Source organism: Harmonia axyridis, chromosome 2 (genome assembly GCF_914767665.1).
Source record: "Harmonia axyridis chromosome 2, icHarAxyr1.1, whole genome shotgun sequence".
NCBI lineage: Eukaryota > Metazoa > Arthropoda > Insecta > Coleoptera > Coccinellidae > Harmonia > Harmonia axyridis.
Genome location: NC_059502.1, coordinates 11,703,889 through 11,726,407, shown reverse-complemented (window position 1 = coordinate 11,726,407; position 22,519 = coordinate 11,703,889). Strand labels below are relative to the sequence as shown.

General features: G+C 32.1%; 1 protein-coding gene across 1 annotated transcript; it reads left to right on the top strand.

Moving 5' to 3' along the window:
- The first annotated feature begins 1,732 nt into the window (after nt 1-1,732).
- Nucleotides 1,733-22,199, top strand: LOC123672884 (UNC93-like protein MFSD11). The gene is made up of 7 exons (XM_045607214.1): nt 1,733-2,040; nt 5,246-5,415; nt 7,280-7,456; nt 10,009-10,280; nt 16,928-17,050; nt 19,680-19,984; nt 21,343-22,199. Exons 1-7 carry the CDS (start codon nt 1,819-1,821, stop codon nt 21,529-21,531), a joined length of 1,458 nt encoding a protein of 485 aa, XP_045463170.1. The 5' UTR covers nt 1,733-1,818; the 3' UTR covers nt 21,532-22,199.
- Nucleotides 22,200-22,519: the final 320 nt, after the last annotated feature.

Below are 22,519 nucleotides of genomic sequence, written 5' to 3'. Positions count from 1 at the left end.
CCATTTTCCGGAATATCGATATTTCAATTGAATGTATTTGAAGAATATTCGATTGATATTATTTTGTTATAGATTGAGTGAGAATTGGTAAAGTTTCTATCAACATTAAGTTCCTAATGTCGTAAGTTCCAATGAAATTTCTCAAAAGCTATATTTAGCTTTTGACAGTTGGTTTCGATCATTTTTCCCAACCTTTTACGATTCTTCGAGTTATGTATTTTATTATTCACCTGTAATAATTTTTTCTGACCGAAATATCAGCCTATGTTTTTATGAATATTTGAAGAAAAGCACACCTTGAACAACCAAATTATATTGAAATATCTCAATTATGTTGGAAATAAATAAAATCATGTTTTATTTTTATATTTAACTTATATTTAAAATTGAAATGAATATTTTCGAATGTAGAATCTTATATTATTATTATTAGAACTCTTTATTGCTAAATTCATATGTTTGAATCTTATATTCAATTTTATATTTTTTTCATTGATAATATCGCAATTCTATTCATATTTCGTCGGATGAAAACCCCTTTCTACTATTATATGAATAATTTTAATTCAATTGTATCTATCGATTTGTTTTAATTATTCCTGAATAGAGAGTTAAGTGATCATTCATACTTTTATCGTAATGCAAAACGCAATTATTCGAATGAATATTCGAATATTCAAATGAAGTGGTAGCTTAATAATAACATGAAAATTGTTGGCAATGTCATGCGACCCCTTTTCAACCACGCCACTGAATGAATTATCGTATTATTTCTGCGCCATCTATGGCTCATGATTCAGCGCTATCTATTATCGAGTTACTTCTCCAAATCCAACTACAGTAGCGACCCCTGGTGACTATTTCCTTGCCGTCAAACGGCGGTTGGCTTACTATCCTTTCCTTATACTTTGGAAATACTAAATTCACAAAGATGGATGTATTGATGGCTTCCTTCAAAGTTAACTGATTTACCTATCTAGCTTTATACATGTGGCTTTCATAAGACAGCCTAGCCGAATATTTTCCCAAGTATGATACCAGAGTCAACTTCAATTTTGGAGAATATCTTGTGATTAGGTGAAAATCTCATTGAAAGTGATCAGTGAAGAATATTAGTTCAGTTTCTAAACTAATAAGATGTTCAAATAGCCTATCAGTAATTTCTAAACAGTAGTAGCGCAGACTGTTCTAATGGTGTCATTGTTCAACATTTTTTCTTACAACACTATTGTCATTGAAATTTTTAAGAGGATTGCTCCCCGCTCAAGGCAGTTGCTGATCAAGGATTTCTTCAAATGGGGGCGCAACGTACCGAATTCAGCTAGTTATACAGAAGGAATTGTACAAAATTTGAAAAGCCTTTTTTCCATTTTTCACGAAGAAGCAAAATCGATCATCCTTAAGTCACAAATTTTCAATCACAGGTCCCCTCAAATAAAATTCATCTGTCCCAGCGATTTCCGGAAAACTCATACTCGGCTGTTTTTTGTGGGCCATCTGTACAGAAACGCCACTGGTTCTAATTCAAATTATGTAGACGATTTGAATGCAATATGTCGGCCATTGCCAGGGACCATGCCTAGAGGCGCCGAAAATCACTGTTATATCCAAAATTATTGGGTAAATGCTTTATATTGTTTATATTACGTAGCTACTTTCGATCCTCTACTTTCTTGCGCGCCTATTACTGACAAGCCCCCAGAAATACGTTGCGCTATTGGACGATTCAGTCCATACCGTTCAACGACGTATAAAACATGTATCTGATAAGCATACTAATTGGCATGATAGCAGACTGGACTGAATACAATAATTGCAATGGTTTATCCACATTCATTTCCAGTAATGCTTTGTCGTCGACTGTGTAAAGGTGGATTGTGGAAACTCATAGGCGCGAATAATTGTGAAAGTAAATATTATAAACATAACCTCAAATTTCCGAGAGCTATGACCATGGATAAGCGACTGTTTAATGTCATCGGAGTCGGACTTGCCTTTATGCTTACATTTATGGCATTCCAAACTATGGGAAATATTGAGGTATGTTGCAAAAGGAAAACGTTGAAAATTTTTAACGACGGGTTATCATTTCCTATATCTATCTCAACTCGTAAAAAAATATTAAAGAGATATTACCCACATCCCGGTGTTTAAACGCGAATAGGTTTTGTATTGTAAAACAAAAATTTTGCAGCTAAAAAATACTACTTCCATTTTGCAGAATTGTGCTTTTTTTGTATTTCAAAATATTGCATTTCGAAAAAAATCGTATACTAAAAAATATCATTTTGCGCCGCTGCGGGGTTCGAACCAGAAGTCTTTCGTTTCAAATGAATAATTTATAATCGGAAACTATTAGAGATAGCAATTAGCGAAAGAAAATATAATATTTGGAGTAATCTAGAAGTTTTAATACAATGATTTTAAGTATACCGTAAATTTTTCAAGATCTGATTTTATTGTTATATTTATCATTATGTACTTATTTGAGATAAAAAACTATTAGGATGCAATATCTAAAAAACTTAAGAAAGTGGTTAATAAAATGAAGTGGGTATGGTTACCATATTCGAAAGGGTATATTCAAAAATCTATAATTGCGAAATTATAAATGCTAGAACTTGAATGAATATGGCTGTTCGAAATGTTGATTAACTGATAATTTTCGAAACTACAGATTCGAAAGAAATCAAATTTTGTTTTGGTCAAATTCAATTATGTCCGCCCGGCCGTAAACACAATAACTCTCGAAGGTGAAACCTAGAAATTTGAAATTTTTAGGGCTGTTTCGGATCTCCAGTCAAGTTCGTCTAGATTTTCGACTAAATTTTTTTTGTTTTCCTGATAATATGAAAACTACCTATTCCTTCGAGATGAAATTCCATAATTTCAACTTTTATGCAACATTTCGTGTTGATGGTTAGGTCAGAATCGTAGAAAAACCAAGCAGAACATCGAAAAAAATATAAACGACTCTTTTACATAAGATTTTAAAGCGCGTCCAGATATTTTGCTTTAAAAGAGAAATAGTGAAAAACCTCATTATGTAGATAATATACATAGTAGGGTTTGAAATATTTGTTCGATGGATAAATATTAAGTTCCGTTTCAATTTGGTAGCGTTTTTTCAAATAATGTGGACATTTATATGGAATATCGTTTTTTGTTCTTCTTAAATGTCACTTGTTTCTTATAATCCAAAAGGCATGAACATTATTCGAAGGTCAATAGATTAATTCTGATTTATAACTGGAATAACCTTTGCATGGGTTGCGATTTGTGAATTGTCCTTTTTTCACAAGAAAATACAAAAAATCTAACTAACTGAGGGGAGGTCCAAATATTGCTAGATCTTTGATTATATTGTAAATTGATTGTCTCAACTTGTTGGTGACATTAGTTTTTTTATTTTTGCATTTGCCGAAATTTGTTGCGATGGTTGCTCGAACAGAGCGCTTTATCATTTCGTTGCGCTGTTTTGTATTTTTCAAATTTGAGCTCGACGATAGGTTCAAATTCAATTATGCCCCCTCAAAAGCTTCTGAAAGCCAAGTTAGTGCTTTTCTCGATTTTTTATAGCAATATCCGAAGCAATATCATTAATCCAATAACTTCCTTCACGTGTTTTGAGACATTGAAATCTAGATACATATGTATTTTTGAGACGTGGAAAATCCAAAGGTATTTCACTGCCCTATCGAATTTGTTTGCCAGATTGATCGACAAAGAAAACATGTATTTTCAGATATGTAGAAGATAATGATGATTATCAGATCTCATAAAGATGAACTAATAATATAGATGATTAATTGAAAAAATGAATTCAGAGAACCAATTTCATGGAAGTTTCGAATAATTTCAATTGAATTGAAACAGAACCTACTTGGGTATTATTTAGTACCTATAGTTGCATTTCGTTTTTCCAAAAATAGTTGCACTCGATTTGCGTTCAGTAAATTTTTTCTTGAGAAAATGTGAACTATTATTCTTCATGTTCTTCTAATTATACAGCGTTTCCCAATAAGAGGTTTCATTTTGAATAGTCCGCAGCTGCCAATTTTGAAGCTGTCATCTGTTGACATTTCACAAGTAAAAAGCCATTACTAAAAATGGAACAATACACGATTCAACAACGTATTGATAATGTTAAAATTCACTAAAAAATCGTGAAAAATTTGCAGTCGCCGTAAACTATAGTACTTTTGGGTCGTCGTGATATTTGATGATTTACGAGGAATCAAACCACAATCTTAATGCAAAACTTGCAGTATCCTGTTTCAATGTGTTCAAATATCAGGTGGAATCGACAGAACATACCTACACCACACCTATGTACATGTCAAATTTGCAACGTTTTCAAACATTTCTTCCCGAGATCGGTCTCTATTTTCATTCTCAGAAGTTTGACATATGCGAATGAAAGTAATTTCGCAAAAACTTTCTAACTTTCATGGCAATTCGCCAACATATATTGTATATCTTCGAGCATATAACATCTGGTCTATATCCGATCTCTTGGTATTGAGAGAGTTGCGGAAGTTCTGAAATTTTATTATTAGAGATGTATCATCAGTCATCACACTTTCTTCGATTCCTTCTGTGGTTCAGCAAAGAATATCTGATTTATTTTCTTTGACATCGATAAGTTTACACTTAAATTACACTGTAATTTTTTTATTTCATATTTACCTATATTTTGGTTTATTATTTCATCTCGAATAATAAAAAAACGCTTGTTATAAATAAATACCAACTATGTAATGCTGAAGAGATTGAACCTAGCGAGATAATTTTTATACAAAAAATCGACCGTGTCAATATATTTCATCATGTGAATCACTCACAGATTATCTTGTATTATAAGGTGATATTATATTCTGTTTCTCTAACAGCTATTTGCATGAAAAATAGTTCAGAAATCAAGTTGTTTTATGATATCGAATTCTAGCTTGTGTGCAGAAAAATTCGTATCTCTAAAAATTGACCACACAGAGAAATTAATTGAGTCAAGTTTGTAATGATTTTTCTGAAGATATTTTTGTTCATTCAAAAAATTATCTCTACCATTATTATAAGTTTAGGTAAGAGGAGAAGTATACGAAGTATGCATTATATCGATATGGCAAATCAATCGATCGATAACTTATTTTAATACAAGAAATATACAAGGTGTTCCATAAGTGTGCGCCAACATTTTCACGTTGTAATTAACTGACTGTTAGATATATTTTTCTTTCCTTTACAGACCACAATTCTGAAGAATGTTCAAGATGACGACCCAAGCTTTACTGGAACTGGATATAACAGTCTGGCTATTATATATGCCGTTTTGTCTATTTTCAATTGGATTTCGCCTTCTGCTATTTCTATTTTTGGGCCCAAATTTGCTATGTTGATTGGATCTGTCACATATTTGTAAGTACTTACATGAAATATTTTGGATTTGGTGCAGTATTTGGTGCAGTGGTAGCTCCTGAACTCTTAGAAAGCAGTGCTACATCAAAATAATCAAAGACAATGAATAGTTGAAAATATTTAAAATACGCTTTTTATAGATTTCATTCCAAACGCAAATTTGAAAAAAATTTTTGCACATTTTCCATGTACAGGGTGGGCAAATTTCGATGTTTTAGCACTACAACTTTTGAACCAGAGGAAATAGACAAAATCTGATACCCACTTCTCGATCTCTTTTTCTGAGAAACTAACAAGGGTAGTATTCATTTTTGGCCACCTTCTTTTGTTTTCGAGTTATAAGCGAAAATTGGAAAATTGGCGATATCGAAAAACATTTATATCTCCGCTAATACTGAGGATAGAGCTCTGAAATTAAAACATTATACAGGCACTTTTTTACGTAGAATCCAGTGGCGTGCTCGTATTTTCAAAAGGGTTTTTAATTACGAAGCTATGACCCAAAGTTATGTTTTTTTAAATGGGAACATTTTCTGAAAGCTTGATTTTTCCTGATTTCAAAAATATATAACATCGTATGATTCGTATCAAAATGAATAACAGAAAATGGTCAAAAACCTTTTTTTACTTAAGAGTCTCAATATTTCTATGGTTTCAACTGTTGATGAGCCTTTCTATAACAAAAGCAGTGTCCTTCCGTCAATCTGATTATTTCTATGCTTTTCACTTATTTCTACAAAATTCGAATCTATATTTATTTTATACAAATAGTTTCGAAAAGATAAACGAACTTGAAAAAAGTTTCCTAGGTAGCTTGAACACAGTTTCAAATATTCATCTATTGAAATATCGAAAAGAGGTGTCGACTGTGCATTGTGCAATTGTTATCATTATTAGGTTAAATATTTTGCATTGTTTCATATGCTGTTTAAAATGGATTGGTACTTGTGCGTATTGATTCTGGAGACCTATGTAAATAATCTCCTGATACATGCATCTCAATACAACTCTTTCGTTTGAAAAATTCGATCTTGTGGTTTCTTCGTTATTTCCAAATCAATTTTTAGATAAAAAATGTATAAAACATATCTAGGTTCGAATTGAAAATGTAGAAATAAATGAAAAGCATAGAAATAATCAGATTGACGGAAGGACACTGCTCTTGTTATAGAAAGCTCAATTTTTCTGTGTTCATCAACAGTTGAAACCATAGAAATATTGAGACTCTTAGGTGAAAAGAGGTTTTTGGCCATTTTCTATTAATTATATTGATCCAAATCATACGATGTTATATATTTTTGAAATCAGGAAAAATCAAGCTTTCAGAAAATGACACAAAAATCTAGTGTTCCCATTTGAAAAAACATAACTTTGGGTCATAGCTTCGTAATTGAAAACCCTTTTGGAAATACGAGCACGCCACTGGATTCTACGTAAAAAAGTGCCTGTATAATGTTTTAATTTCAGAGCTCTATCGTCACTATTAGCGGAGATATAAATGTTTTTCGATATCGCCATTTTTCCAATTTTCGCTTATAACCCGAAAACAAAATAAGGTGGCCAAAAATGAATACTACCCTTGTTAGTTTCTCAGAAAAAGAGATCGAGAAGTGGGTATCAGATTTTGTCTATCTCCTCTGGTTCAAAAGTTGTAGTGCTAAAACATCGAAATTTGCCCACCCTGTACAGGCTGCTTTCCTATCACGACAGAAACTTCGGAGGGTTTCTTAGAATCAGTGTTGCCACTGAATTGATATCGATTCTGAACATCGAATATCTTGAATCCATAAATATCTATCATTTAATTTTTTCTTCTTATTCAAATTTCAATATTCCTTTCGTCATATTCATTATTAATTCGCAGATTATTCATAATGTCATTCTTATGGCCCAACACATGGTTTCTCTACATAGCTAGTGCTATCATTGGAGCGGGTGCAGCCTTGATTTGGACCGGCCAAGGTACTTATCTGACCTTGAATTCGACAAAGGCCACCATATCACGGAATTCTGGAATTTTTTGGGCTATGTTGCAATGTAGGTGAGTAGAAAAAATATTTCCGCAGTAGAGGAATGTCTGCAAACGAAAGGATTGTAACCGGACTGAGCACAAAACGCACAAGATAAAAAACTAGTTTAACATTTACAACTGAATCTGGTTTTATTTCAAGAAACACGATAATTTCTTTATTTATTTTCATTGTTTAGGGAAAAATTGTCTGCACGCCGCTAAAATTTTCAGTTTATGTCTTGAATGTGTGAAATCTTAATATCCAACCAGATTGATGAATTTTAAGGGTGTAAAATGACATAATTAAATTCAAAAAATTAATCCCTTGAAAACAAGGCGATATGCAATCATGAAATTGAAACCATTAATTGGTATGATAATAGGTATCTACAGATACAATATCGTAAAAAAATGATAAGCTTCAATTTTTGCAATTCTAATACAAACATAAATGTTTCGCCACACTCATCAACAGGTTTACCTTTTTGATATTAATGATTTTATCTATAGGTATGAAATTTGCATCAGATCCTAAAAAAGTTCTTTCAAACATGGAGAAAGCGAAAGGAGATAATATTGGAGGTGAATTGAACCAATTTCATGAGATCCGAAAATCTTATAACTTTATAAGTTATATTATGCCAAATTTATATGCAATTGCTTTTAAACTTACTATTCCGATCAGTTGAATGAGATTTTTCCTCTTTTTCTTTGTCTTTGTTTTTTCATAAGTTTTGAGTAATTGAAGGATGCTTTTTAATTAATTTTTTTTTATTTGGATGCCTAGAAATATGAATTGAAGCTGTTTAATTTTTTTCATCAAAATCAGTACTCTTTTGTGAATACTGAAAACATTTCAGGTAGAATTCATATTATTCGATATTATTTAGTTAATCGACTTACTATTTGTCGTATTGTAGACCTATATACATGTGATCTCTAAGTGTGCAATTGTCGTATGAATGAACTAGCGTTAAAAGCTCCTGACTTCATCTCAGTGTCTTTATAATTTTTTTTTAAATATTCTTTGAGTTGAAAAAAAGTCTATGTTTTGAAGTTCATTCAACATTTTGGGCCCAAAAATTCTTGGAGTAGAAGTATCTATTTTTTTTTAGTGGTACTTTGATATTGACAAAGAAAGTAAACAAAATGTTTTTTCGCGTCAAATAGCATCTAATTGAGTTTCATATAGAGGAATATTGAATTCCTAGAAGGATTAGATGGTTTATTTAGCATCTTGACCACTTTTCATTGTCATTGTGTTTCAGTGGAACAAAATATTGATTGGATTTACCTGCGCGATCTAAAGGTATTGAATTTTTAAACAAATCAGGAAAATCATGAATTTGTCATACGTAATCGTTTCACCTCAAAATTCTAATTACAGATATTTGTACTTTTTATGAGTGCGTTGAAAATATCTCTTATTCTATTTGGTCAGTACTTAGATCAGATCCTTGCTCAAATGATTTTATTACTTGTTGAAGCATAAATTCATTTTTGTTGAGTTATCAGTGGGAAAGACCAACTAGCAGGACAAAAATCTGCCCTCACCTCACTTCGACAACTCAAAATTTGAGAGTTGTTTTCGCTAAAACCAAATTATGTCAACATAGACAATATTATTCCGGCATCTGCTAATGTTTACCAACTAGATATTACTGGAGTGTTATCCAACAATATTTCCATCATCGTAAATCATATACAGGTGCAGTTAAAATTCGCAAATCTCAACACGGAGTGAAACACCCAAGCAACCGAAAGTATTTGACATTTCGATCATTATGTAAGACTCCTAAGATAATCTTGCGATTATTTCTCAATTCCAGATCAATAAAATTCGTCTCGTTTTGTTACTTTCAATTCTACTGCTCACTTTTTCACGTTGTTCATTATCTTTCTTGAAGAATGATTACCTATAAGTACTTGCGAATAATACAAAAAAATACATTGAAAATCAGGGTGATTTATAACTACAGTACCACACATCAGAAGATGACTTAAAAAAAAATTCTTTATATACATAATACGTTTGGAGCTGCTTCGTTTCTGAGCTAGGTATTGCAGTTTTAACAAAAATGTATTTATTAAATAAAAGAATTATTCTTGAATTGATCTGCTCAGTTATTCGATTCGAAAATGTTCATTTTCGAAAAATTGTTCTAACTTTTTTTCATTTCTGTAAAAACATCATTGTAGCAACTTTTTACGTAGAATTCAATGACGTTAATTAAATTTTCCACAAACTGATATTTCCTGAGATATTGCTATGATTTTTCTTTCGAATGGGACAGCCCTTATATTTCTACATATTTCGATAGAGATGAAAATTAGCATTCCAAAAATATAGCATACTTGAGGTGGCCGGCTATAGGCCGCCTGACCTAACGTCTATGGGGAAGATTATATCTTTTAATCTTCCCAAAAGGTAAAAGTCCAAAGACGTTAGGTCAGGCGACTTAGCCGGCCACTTGAGAAAAATTTGCTTGAAAGAACTTCTCAATCCCTGCGTGAAATTTTCAGTTATAAATTCTCAATGTCTTCTGTAAATCTTTATATTATTGTTAATGTTTTCTTATTAGCATGCTGTTCGGAAACTTATTTGTCTACATCAAATTCGATGGGCAGGACCATATCGAAAAGGATGTACGAAATTTTGTAATTTGGGTTCTATCTGGACTAGCAATGGCTGGTGTTGTAGTCTTCGTCCTTCTTCCCAATCCACCAAAATTATCCGAGGATGCGGTGCAAACAGAAGAACCTATCCCTGGACCATTGCAGGTTTTTAAGGACGCAATGAAGCTTTTCGTGACTCCAAGAATGCTAATGTTGAGCTTGGCATTTTTTTACAGCGGTAAGTGATTTGAATCAATTCCACACTGTATAATATGTTTGTTTTGCGTTTTGATAAGGCTATAGACGGTCGTCGAACTGTTGCTCTCGTGAATTGTTTTATATTCAAGATTGTTTTTGTGATATTTTATGATAATGTAATATTTTGACGCGAATGTACTTTTTATTGGGTGAATAGATATACTGGCCAACAGTTGGAAGGGAATATTGAGGAGATTTGGGTGTTAACTGGACATTTTTGAAAAAAGGAAGTCTTGTTATAACTTTAGGAAAGAATTGAATTTTTAGTTTACTAATTCATCAAGCCAAGTAGCTCGACATTTTAACCAACTACTTGACTTGAAAATCAAACTCGTGAAAAATTACATACTTGAGTTTGAATTGACTTGATTTTAGATATTTATTGCTTGACTTGATATCAAGCTACTTAATATTACTTGAGCTTGTTATGCACTCGTCGCTCGGTATATATTTCTGCAATCTCATGCGCGCTTAGACTAAATAAGGGGATTTCTCAAGCGCCGAGAGACTTAAGCATTCGCCAGTGTGACTTTATTAATAGAGTTTTTATGGAATCTATTGGTAGATTTTGGTAGTTTCAGAAATATCTTTCCAAACTTGGCTAAAATAGTCAATGATTTTTTTATCAACGCCAGCATCTTCAGCTCCTGTTGAAAGACAATTTTCCAGAGCTGCTGTTACAGTTACAAAAACCCGCAATATGTTAGGCGACAAATCTATAAGATGCCTCATGTGTCTTAGATCCTGGATGGAAAATTATGAAATCAAACAAAGCCTGGAGGTTTCTCAATATTAAGAAACTTTATTTTTTATTTTGTTATGATTTATATTGATTCAATTCATGTTTCTATTTCAAAGAAATTGATATTTTTGGTTCTTGATATGATTTAAGTACTTGATAAATAAATACTTGCTTTGTTTGCGCAGTATATTTTTCCACAAAAAACAGTATTTTATTAATACACGAAACTCGTGTTTATCTATTTTTCAAACAACAACAAATGCATCGTCAATATTTCGATCCAGACTCAACTCTGTTTTCCGAACTTTCGACACATATCTTTTGAAGCTTGGCACTAACGAAAAAAAAAAAAAAATTGGTATGGAACTGGTCATTTTATCTGTTTGCCAGGCCTTGGACTTTTTAAGTGACGTTTATTACTGATTCGTTGTATATTTTCACATTTTGCCAACAAACATTAACTTTTTTTCTTAACTTGATGAACTCCTAAAATCAATGGTGAATATTAGTTGGATGGCAAAACAGCCTGTATAATTGAGATTTCTCCATCACCGTGCGTTGCACAGATATTCCTAAGTTCCATTACGGACATTGTATCTTACGGGATACTGCGATCTAAGTAAAAATATAAAGGTGAATAAACCTCTGATCTAGAACTAGATGTAAACTTCACATATGTTCAACTCGAGCTATGGACATTGCAGCTCTATAATACTTCGATCATGAGCGTACCGAAATTATCACAGCCATGCTAAATTGAAGAATTTGAAAGGAAACACATCATTCGAGGTCATTTCTAGTATGTGATAATAGAATAGAATTTCAGAGAGCAATTCCTGATTGGGGAATTTAAAATGCTGGTAGGAATGGTTATTATCTATGCTAATCCGAATGCATTTTGAGGCAAGTTGTTATTCAAAAAAAAATGTTGAAATTGTTCACTTCTGGTTGGAAGTTATTTCAAGCAGGTTTTAATTTTTTCTACACTTTTCGCTCATGAAATATATCGAGAAAATGACTCAATGAATTACGTCAATTTTGGTTGTGTTGTTATCAACATTATAGCTAGCTTGAAATGATTGTAGGACTTTTCATTGTTTGAAATTTATCGAAAGAGACTGTATACCTGTATGATTTTTCCTTTACTGTGGTTTTGGTCCGAAATCGAATTCAATTATTTCTATCCGGCCATCCGTCCGTGAAGACCAAAACTCACGAACGGAAAAACCTAGAAACTAGAAATTTTCATGTATAAATATTTTTCATATATTTCGAGATTTATTTCATTTGGTGTCCATCACATCATTATAATTCAGTTATATACAGGGTCTTTCACGAGGAACCTCACCCATATTTATACGGGAAACTACTGAACGTATTTTCATGAAATTCAGCACTTATAGGTATTTCACGATGCTGATGAAATCTAAAATATTTTCAAGGCATGAGCACCTCCGGTTTTTCCGGAAATGACGTCAACTTCCGTTTTTCAAATTAGAACCCCATTTTTTTATGGCAGATATTGAATCTACGTTAAAAAATAATGCGAGTGTATGCATCTCTTGCATATTAGGGTAGTAAAATCTAAAACATGGTTTAAGTAACAGTTCCTGAAAATTTCATCTTTTTGGCGTGAAGGGAAAAGAAATAGCTGAAAATTCAAGACGAAAAACAGTTTTTTGTGAATAACTCAGAAAATATCCACTTTAGGGCAAGGGTGTGATGCATACACTCACATTATTTTTTAACTTAGATTCAATATCTGCCATAAAAAAATGGGGTTCTAATTTGAAAAAATTGATTTTTCACGATTTTGTCATCCCTAACTTTGAAAGCGATTTTTTCACCCCCTGTATCATGAATCGCGATTTCAATTTTTAAAGTGGATACATCAATCTTACATCTTGAAAAATTCCAAAAATGAAAATTTTCCATCCAAAAACCTCGAAGTTTTTCTTGTTTCAGCGGAGCTCTATTTTCGATTTTTTTTCGAATTTTCCCGCTCAGAGAGAATTTTCCAACCAAAACTGAAAAATGTTACATCAAAATAACTTGAAATTTTCTAAGGAATCTATTTCTGCAATAAAAAAATTGTGTTCTAATTTGAAAAACGGAAGTTGACGTCATTTCCGGAAAAACCGGAGGTGCTCATGCCTTGAAAATATTTTAGATTTCATCAGCATCGTGAAATACTTATAAGTGCTGAATTTCATGAAAATACGTTCAGTAGTTTCCCGTATAAATATGGGTGAGGTTCCTCGTGAAAGACCCTGTATAGGGTAAGTTTTTGACTTGTACATATATTTCAACCGAAAATTCCTGAGGACAAAAGACACACCTTTTTCCCTTACCATTTTTTCTGATTAGAATTTTTTGGACCTTTGGTATCGATGGAACAGTCTGAATAACCCATATCATGCCGTTGCTTCGATAACACTGTATTTTTTCTATAAAAAATAGTATTTTGTCAATACATAAAACTCTTTATCATCCATTTTTCTAATAACAACAAATGTGCTGTCACTTAACCTTCAATATCTTGATCGAGACTCAACTAAGCTCTTTATTCCGATATTTTGACAAGACTTATTGAGTGACACCTTATTATTGGAAATCACCAGTACAGTTTCTTTACTATCCAATTTAAAAATTAATCATTGAAGATGATAAACCGGAATATATGAATCATAATTCATCAAACACATTATGCTGCTAATCTGTTATTATGCGAGAGAACTGAATTTACATGAATAAAATTTATGTATTGTCGACCTTGTATTTTTAAGTAGTCGATGTTATTGATTTCCAGTAACTCTATGGAATAAAGTCCCTTGCATCCCACTTTTGCTCTCATTTCCATGAACCAACTGATAAGAAGAACCAATCGATGGAATGTTCAAACAAAACATCGGAAAAATATATACACTTGACCAAGTTCTATTTCTTACAAGATTTTTCGCCAATTCCTCATGCTTACTCTTCTTGTAATTTATTGTTTTGCCGATTATCAGATAATCGTTATCACCGTATTATATGTTAATTCATTACATTGATGTTTTAAGTTTATTGACTCACCGATGTCAACAAAAGCTTTAGTCCAAGATAACTGGATAAAGTGGATCTTTTTATAGATCAAAGTATGTAGTTCAAAACACTTCGAGTGGATATCTATGTGAAATCGATTAAAATATGTATGACTCAGGAAATTCTTTCCTTCAATTGAAATAACGTATGTCCCAAAAGTTTTGGCTCAAATTTCAATTTAAAGAAAAAATTTCAAGAATTCAAAATTCCGAGAGTTTAAAATGGCTAAAAGTGGAAGATCTGCACTCAGCTTAGCAAATTTGTTGTTTTCAATTTTATCATCAAACGTTCGTGAATATATAAATTAAATATTTGTTAAATAATTACCATCAGTAACAATATTTTTGTCTGGTTGGTACCTAGTAGTGTAATTATCCATACTAGGTGGGGCTCAAAGTGGTATCTTCAATTGCAGTAAATTGAAATGACCATGATATGATAAATGGTCGAGATTACAGTTTATTGGAAAATTTATAGAGTTGGAACATTATTTAAAATTTAAATTTTGTTTTCATTTATGAAGTTGAATGTATTGACCCGAATCAATTGGAAATTTTTGTTGAAGAGTGGTTATGACCATTTTCATTGAATCTGAAATCAGATTAAGTAGAGTATGGAGGTGTATAATGAATAAATGTCTTCTGTTTTATGCAACTTTCACTGATATTTAAGTCGAACTAGATCGGTTATGTGATCGTTCGATGCAGAATCATGATACAGGGTGGCTCAACTAATAGACTGCATTGACAATTTACAATTTCTAAACGTTGTTGAAGCATCTATGTTTCCAATATTAAGTAGCATTACCTAAGGCACATAAGTGACATAAAAAAATGTCAAAAATAATTCTATGCTAACTACAGATTGTATGCGCGCTATAAACTACTGTGTTCAATACTGTTGTTCCACTGAGCAAAACTTTTAGACTCATTTCAATAAAATGCTAAAGCTGGCATAAAGATTGACGTGCTAGTTTCATATTTCTTCGGGTGAATCTACTAAACTTTGCATTCTGGCATTGTACTGATCTACGGAAATGTACTCATAAAGTTAACAATTTCCTATAGTTCAATGGCAATCGGATGAATTGTGTAGTAATGCATAAAGGACAGACGGACAGACATGCAATGGTTTATCTATATATAGATTTCAAGACCTGTTGTAATATATGTATAGTCCTGAGAGTTGAATTTAAAACAGATGACCTATCAATTCTATATATATATATATATATATATATATATAGCAGGGAAAATGAGGAAAACGAATCAACATTCGACACTGAAGAATGACGAAAAACAATAAATATACTACTAGGATATGCGATGTTGCATATTTTTTAAATCAGTAAAAATTAAGCTTTCAAAAATCTAGTGTTCCCATTTAAAAAAACATTATTTTGGGTCATAGTTTCGTAATTAAAAATTCTGATAAAAAGACGAGCACGCCACTTGATTATACGTAAAATAGTGCCTATATAATGTTTTAATTTCAGAGCTTTATCATCATTATTAGCGAACATATTAATTTTTATCGATATCGTCATTTTTCCAATTTTCGCTTATAACTCGAAAACGAAACAATGTGCCCTCATAAAAAGAGAACGAGAATGGCGTATCAGATTTGGTCTACCTCCTCTTATTTAAAAGTTGTAGTTCTAAAACATCGAAATTTGCCCACTCTGTAGTCTGTACAGGGTGGACAAATTTCGATGTTTTAGCACTACAACTTTCATAAAGAGGAGATAGACAAAATCTGATACCCCATTCTCGGTCTTCTTTTCTTTTCTCAATATTTCACACCGAATTCATTAGATGAATATTTGAAACTGTGTTTATGCTAGCTAGGAAATTTTTTCCGAGTTCTTTTATATTTTCGAAACTATTTTTATAAAATAAGTAGATTTGAAAATCGTAGAAATTAGTAAAAAGCATAGAAATAATCAGATTAACGGAAGGACACTGCTCTTGTTATAGAAAGCTCAATTTTGCTGTGAAACAGTTGAAACCATAGAAATATTGAGACTCCTAGGTAAAAAAAGGTTTTTGACCATTTTCTTTATTTATTTTGATAACCATTCAATGTTATATATTTTTGAAATCAGGAAGAATTAAGTTTTCAGAAAAAGGCACAGAAACATAGTGTTCCCATTTGAAAAAACATAACTTTGGGTCATAGTTTTGTAATTAAGAACCCCTTTGAAAATACGTACACTTCACTGAATTCTACTTAAAAAAGTGCCTGTATAATGTTTCAATTTCAGAGCTCTATCATCAGTATTAGCGAAGGTATAAAAGTTTTTCGATATCGTCATTTTTCCAATTTTCGCTTATAACTCGAAAACAAAAGAATGTGGCCAAAAATGAATACTACCCTTGTTTTGACGTTTTCTTTTGTTGTATGCTCTCGCTCTGTATATTGAACATAAGAAATAAAGATTATTATTATTATTATTGTTAGTTTCTCAAAAAAAGAGACCGAGAATGGGGTATCAGATTTTGTCTATCTCTTCTGGTTTAAAAGTTGTAGTGTTAAAACATCGAAATTTGCCCACCCTGTACACTGATCGACATGTTCTCGCCTAATTTCTATTTCAAATTGAGCCAGATCAAAGACCCTTACTCGCATAGAATCAATCTGCATCAGTTGTTGCATAAGAGTAAGTTTTAATAACACTGTTGGCTACCGGTCACCTGTAATTTACTGATACAAACAACCTTTGCTTGAACCTACAAAAAAACATTATTAGGTTCTCCAACTTTCTCCGAACCGGTGATTGTGACTTGCATTTTTAATTTCAGGTATTGAATTGGGATTTTACAGTGGCGTCTACAGCACGGCCGTTGGAGCCACTTTAAATCTCAGCGACTCCAAGAAGTTGGTCGGTCTTTCAGGAGTGTTTATAGGTATTGGAGAAGTTTTAGGTGAGTAACGCAACTGATATATAGTTAATGTAATATTGTGGCAGATCCGTTCATTCTGTCATACTTTGTAGGATATAATCGAGCGGGAATATCTCAGTTTCACAGAGATTATTCGGAACTTTCCTTTCACGAATTTATATATTAACTGTCAAAATTGTTATACAGAAAACAGTTCTACCAACCAAAATTTTTCAATGCAAAAATCACTGCACGATATTTATGGAAAAATTCCATTAATTTCAATAAAAATTCAGTAAATATTGTATAATACTCGTACAGAAGGCTCATTCTAACTCGTGGAAGAATATCGATGTCTTCTGTCTTTATATTATTATAAAAAACTAGTCTGGCTAAGATATAGAGGAAAAATGTGTCCGATTTCAACATTTCTCTTCCAAAATGCATTCTTATCTGAGAGCACAATTGGCGCATGAATAAAAAGTGATTTCCCCATTTTCAGTTTATAAACCATTTTTGAACATTTGTAGTAAATCGGAAATTTGGAAATTATTGTAGTAAATCGGAAATTTGGAAATTATTGAAACTATTGAAATTATTGGGATTATTATTCAGAAAGAATATACGTTAAATTCAAGAGAGCGATCGTGACTTGAGTAAACTGATCTTATCTTAGAAGCAAGAAGTTTTATTTTTCAATTATTGCTTTTCTTAGTTACTGTCTCAAGACGTCTCGACACCAAGTTGGTGAAATCGATATATTTTTCATGGATAAGAAAGAATAAACTAAATATTGGCTTAATGAGTTCGATACATGCGAAGGACCGTTTTGGTCGTTCTTCGTTCTCAGATGACACAGCAAAAAGTTCGTTAGGCAAAATCGAAGTATGTTTCTTGCTGAGATCGACAGAAAAAATTTAGTTTGAAGTAGAGGTAGGGTCTCTTATTGAAGAAGGATAAAAAATTTTCTAACCAATGATCTAATTGGCGTGGTAACTTGGGCAATTGTTGGGGTGGTCTTAGATAAGTACGATGTTACGATTTTTGTTGAGGTCGAAGGAAGAAGTCAGGATCGCTTAGGGTCTCTTATTGAGAAGGATTGAGAATTCGAACGTCGGTCGCGAAACCGGACTTAGAGCAAAAAAATTTCTTTTCAAGGTCAGAGTATTATTTAATGAGGATAAGTTAAATAGACGGTAAATTGGTATATGAGTGAGTTTTCGAGATTTTGAGTATTCAAGAAAAGGGATTGTTTTGGCTCTGAGAAAGGAAGAATTAGGTCAGACATAGAAAAACAGGGATTATATTTTTTGGGATAAAGTTTAGAAATTGTATTGGTATAAATTAGATAAGATCGGAATACTCACCTAGCATCGCGGGATAAGGGCAAGTCTTTTGGCTATTTAATTTTTATTTTTATTTGTTGATTTTTGAATAATTTTTCGATGAAAATAAGTTTATTTCGAGTAGTCCTGATTCTCCCAAGTTCAAAGTTGGTTATTTTGTTTCTTTCGTTTGAATAACAGATTATTTGAGCCATTTTTTCTTATCATAAAGTTCTGGCCGTTGAGTCAAAAATATAGAAATTTCGTGGATATTGTAATTTTGGATATTTTTATTTTTTTTTCTTTATTATATTTAGTTTTAAAATTTCAATCGACTTTTATCGACCCAGTAAACTAATCCTGTCCCTAGAGAAAGAAAGTCAACTAAAAAGACCTGTCCATAGAAGCGACAGGCCGGACTCACACATAACATCATAGTGAAACTTATATAATTATTAATTCTCCGAGACCTCTGGAAAGCCGCTCTTCCAGGGGTTAAAAGAACATCTCAACCGGAGATAAGTGAACGTTGGTCAACATTCTTTGACCAACCCGTTTATGACACATTTGCGAAACTATTCACTTCAGAATGATTTAATATTCAACAAACAACTTCAAAAACAAAACAAAAATTATTGCAATAGGTATACCGCTATTACATAACGGGACATATAAAGGGCAATATATGAATGTTTCTTAATGTTAATTATTGAAGGTAATGAAGTTTTGGCGGCATTCAATTAAGTTTCCAATTATCTGAGTAAAAACTTCATTAAAGGCTAAAATCCGGAACAAATTGTCAAAGTTATCATTATTTGAAAGTTCGAAAAGTTCTATGTATGACATTTCATGGATATCTAAAGCAAATGTATATCTTAATATGTATTGCAATTGTGATGAAAACTTGCTTTTTATCAGAAAACTTTCCAATTTAATTATAGGAATAGAAGGTTATTACGTCTGAAGGGAATTTCATCTATTCCAGGGATATTGGTAAATAATGCCTGCGTTCCAAGTACCGAATGTTTAATCAAAACTATGTTTTGCACACAAAAAATCAATAATAAACTCGAAATCCGCTGAGATAGAGAAAATGAAATTATTACATAAATAATCAAGAGGCTATGGCCAACCGAATAATTTTAATAATATACATAGTATTCAATTTGAAATATCGAAGTTGTTAGTACTTTTTAATTAAGCCGCAACATCGGATGTGTTAAAATATTTTAGATCGAAAGACCAGTGGTTCCTACCCAAGAAACCAAATTTCCAATAAAACAATAAAAAACCCTGCATTAGGTATTTTACATATAATTGATATCTGACAAATTTCACATCCACAGGTGGTTTATGTTTTGGTATCTTGGGCAAAAAGACCACCAAATGGGGCAGAGATCCAATAGTCATCGCTGGATTCGTGATCCACATTCTGGCATTCTTTGGAATCTTCATCAATCTTCCAAACCAGTCACCCATACATGACACTAATGACGAAGCCTTCATAACCAGTTCTACTGAGTTGGCGATGGCTTGCTCATTCTTGCTTGGTTTTGGGGATGCATGCTACAATACCCAGTTCTATTCGATAATTGGGAGCCTCTATTCTAATAATAGCGCATGTGCCTTTGGCATATTCAAATTTGTCCAGGTGAGTTCTGAGGATTAGTGACCAAAAGAGAAAGTATTGTTCATCCACTTTATGTGTGAAATGATGTCACACTTAGTGCGATTTTAGTATCAACCAAAAACTACTTGTGCTATCTATGTTGTCGATGTGTCATTAAAAAATTCATAGCATGAGCATATTTTGGCAATTAATTAGTGATCTTGATCAATCAACCATCTGGCAACGATGCTGGAAAACGTTTTATGACATTTCACTGCTAAGACGAATATCCTATAGTTCAGTGATTTGTACTCATGACTAAAAAAAGTTGAAGGGTCATTTTTTTAGATACAGAAGAACAATAAATACAGGTATAGTACCAACAAAGCAACAATAAAATCACACAAGCTCTTCGATTTAGGAGCAATTTTTTTTTCATCATTTCTATTTTGCCCTTTGTCAACACAGATTTGTGGATACCTACTGATGTCCAAAAAAAAAATGGTTTGTTGATTTTAAAAACTATTCTGTTCGGAAAAGGGATCAAAACTGAGTAATAAATGAAGATATATGAATTGACTTATGCAGTTACTAAACTGAGCTTATATTTTACTACAGATTGTTTTTACAATTGAACAGTCCAATTTTAAAGTTATGCATATAAATATTAAGTGCACATAATTTTCTTATTTATGAATGTATAAATCTTGATATAGTGTTCGCCGTTTGGGGACAGTACGTAAAAAAACTAATCGTAACAAAATGGTGAATGCTCTGGTTTCAGATTATACAGGATGAGTCAAAAATGTGTACCGAGCTTTCTCGGTATAGTTTGATGAATAAAATAACAAACAAAAACTCAAATATCGGGAAAACGATTCAATTTTTTTGAATTTGGTCAAGAGAATCTTTTTCATGTAATTTTCTTCGCTCCTTCGAATGCTTCTATTTTTTCACCAAAACGAATACAACGAAAGGAGTTGTCCCCAAAAATCATGACTCATCCTCTAAAAACATCCTTTATAACAATATCAGAAATATAGGAGTATAATAAATATATTTCAACAACATACATTTATCCACTAAATTTCAATCTAGTGGCATCATTCACCGTTTAGAATTTATGCGGAGAAATTTTTTAAATTTTAATTGAATCTACAATTTACATGTGAAATTTTGTGAAAAAATAAGATAAATACTAATTTGAACAAGCGCCCAAAAGCTCCTGGGTTTACGTTATTGCTCGCACCAAGCTAGCTTCAATAACTTTACAGAAATGGTGACTACTACCATTTCAATATAAAATATGTTAAGTTATGGGTTTTTAAAAACATATCTTCCCTATTGGGTAATCCTGGAATTCCTTGATTCATATGTACTCAATATTAATTTTCTTCCAGTCTGTTGCTGCTGCAGCCGCATTCTTCTCTGCCAAATACGTACCTCTTTATGGACAATTAGGGATTCTCTTAGCTCTTGCCATCGTTGGAACGGCTGGTTATATATGGGTGGAATTTAGCGTAAGAAGAGGTAACAGTACGAGCAACATGAAGTCAGATTCAGAATCGTCTATAAATTCCACTGAATGAAACGTGACATTGTCGAATATTGAGGTTTCGTAAATATTTATTTCATAAGAATTAAATCCCGAAAATTATGTGATAGATTGGTTCCTGACCAGACATAATATTAATTATCGATACTTGGAACGAAACTTTTGATAATGTACCTAATAACGAAATGCATAACTAATTTATAATCTAGTTTTGAAATCGACTGACTTATATAGTATGTTCAAGGTAGGAGAACTTGTCTGATACTGAAACTGATAGTAGTATGGTAAGAAATTTCATGGATAGAAAAAAAAAATTGGTGTGTAAGTTTTGTAACGATCTATTTGGAACTTTTTATATTTTAAATACTGTGAAATTTACTTAGATAAAATTTGAATTGAGTGAAAACTTAATGAAAATTCCACATTGAGGCTAAAATACAGTTACCCATAGTTGTTTTACAATTTTTTTACATATATATCAATTATAGAGAATTGATTGTACCTATTTATAGTTGTTTTGTTTATTTGTCTGTGATCCGTTTATTCAAATTTCAAAATGTGTTCCTAAGAAAAGGATTACGGCTCAAGGTAGAATTTCATAAAAAAAACTTTCGTGATATATTTATATTCTGAAATAAATTAAATCACTCATTGAAATGTTCATGCACATAACAATATTAAGAATAAAGTATTACAAAAACATTTATTTTATTAAATATAACTCAAACCTCGCAGTGTCTGTCCACTCAAATTGATAGGTAGGTATTTCCTCAAACAAAAAGATGTAATGCTGCAAAAAAAGTTGCTAGCTAGATAGTTCGATGCGCTGTAGGAACATATTTTGGTTCAGTATAGAATTTCGAGGATTCAGCTGGTATAAGTCATCATAAATTTTATCGTTGATTGTTGTGTGCAGATAACCTTTATCTGTAAATAACCTACATTCCTGAACCTTTATGTACTATCTACACCCAAAAAAAGGTAATCTATAATTTTGATTTCCTATCAAATTGATCCTGCGA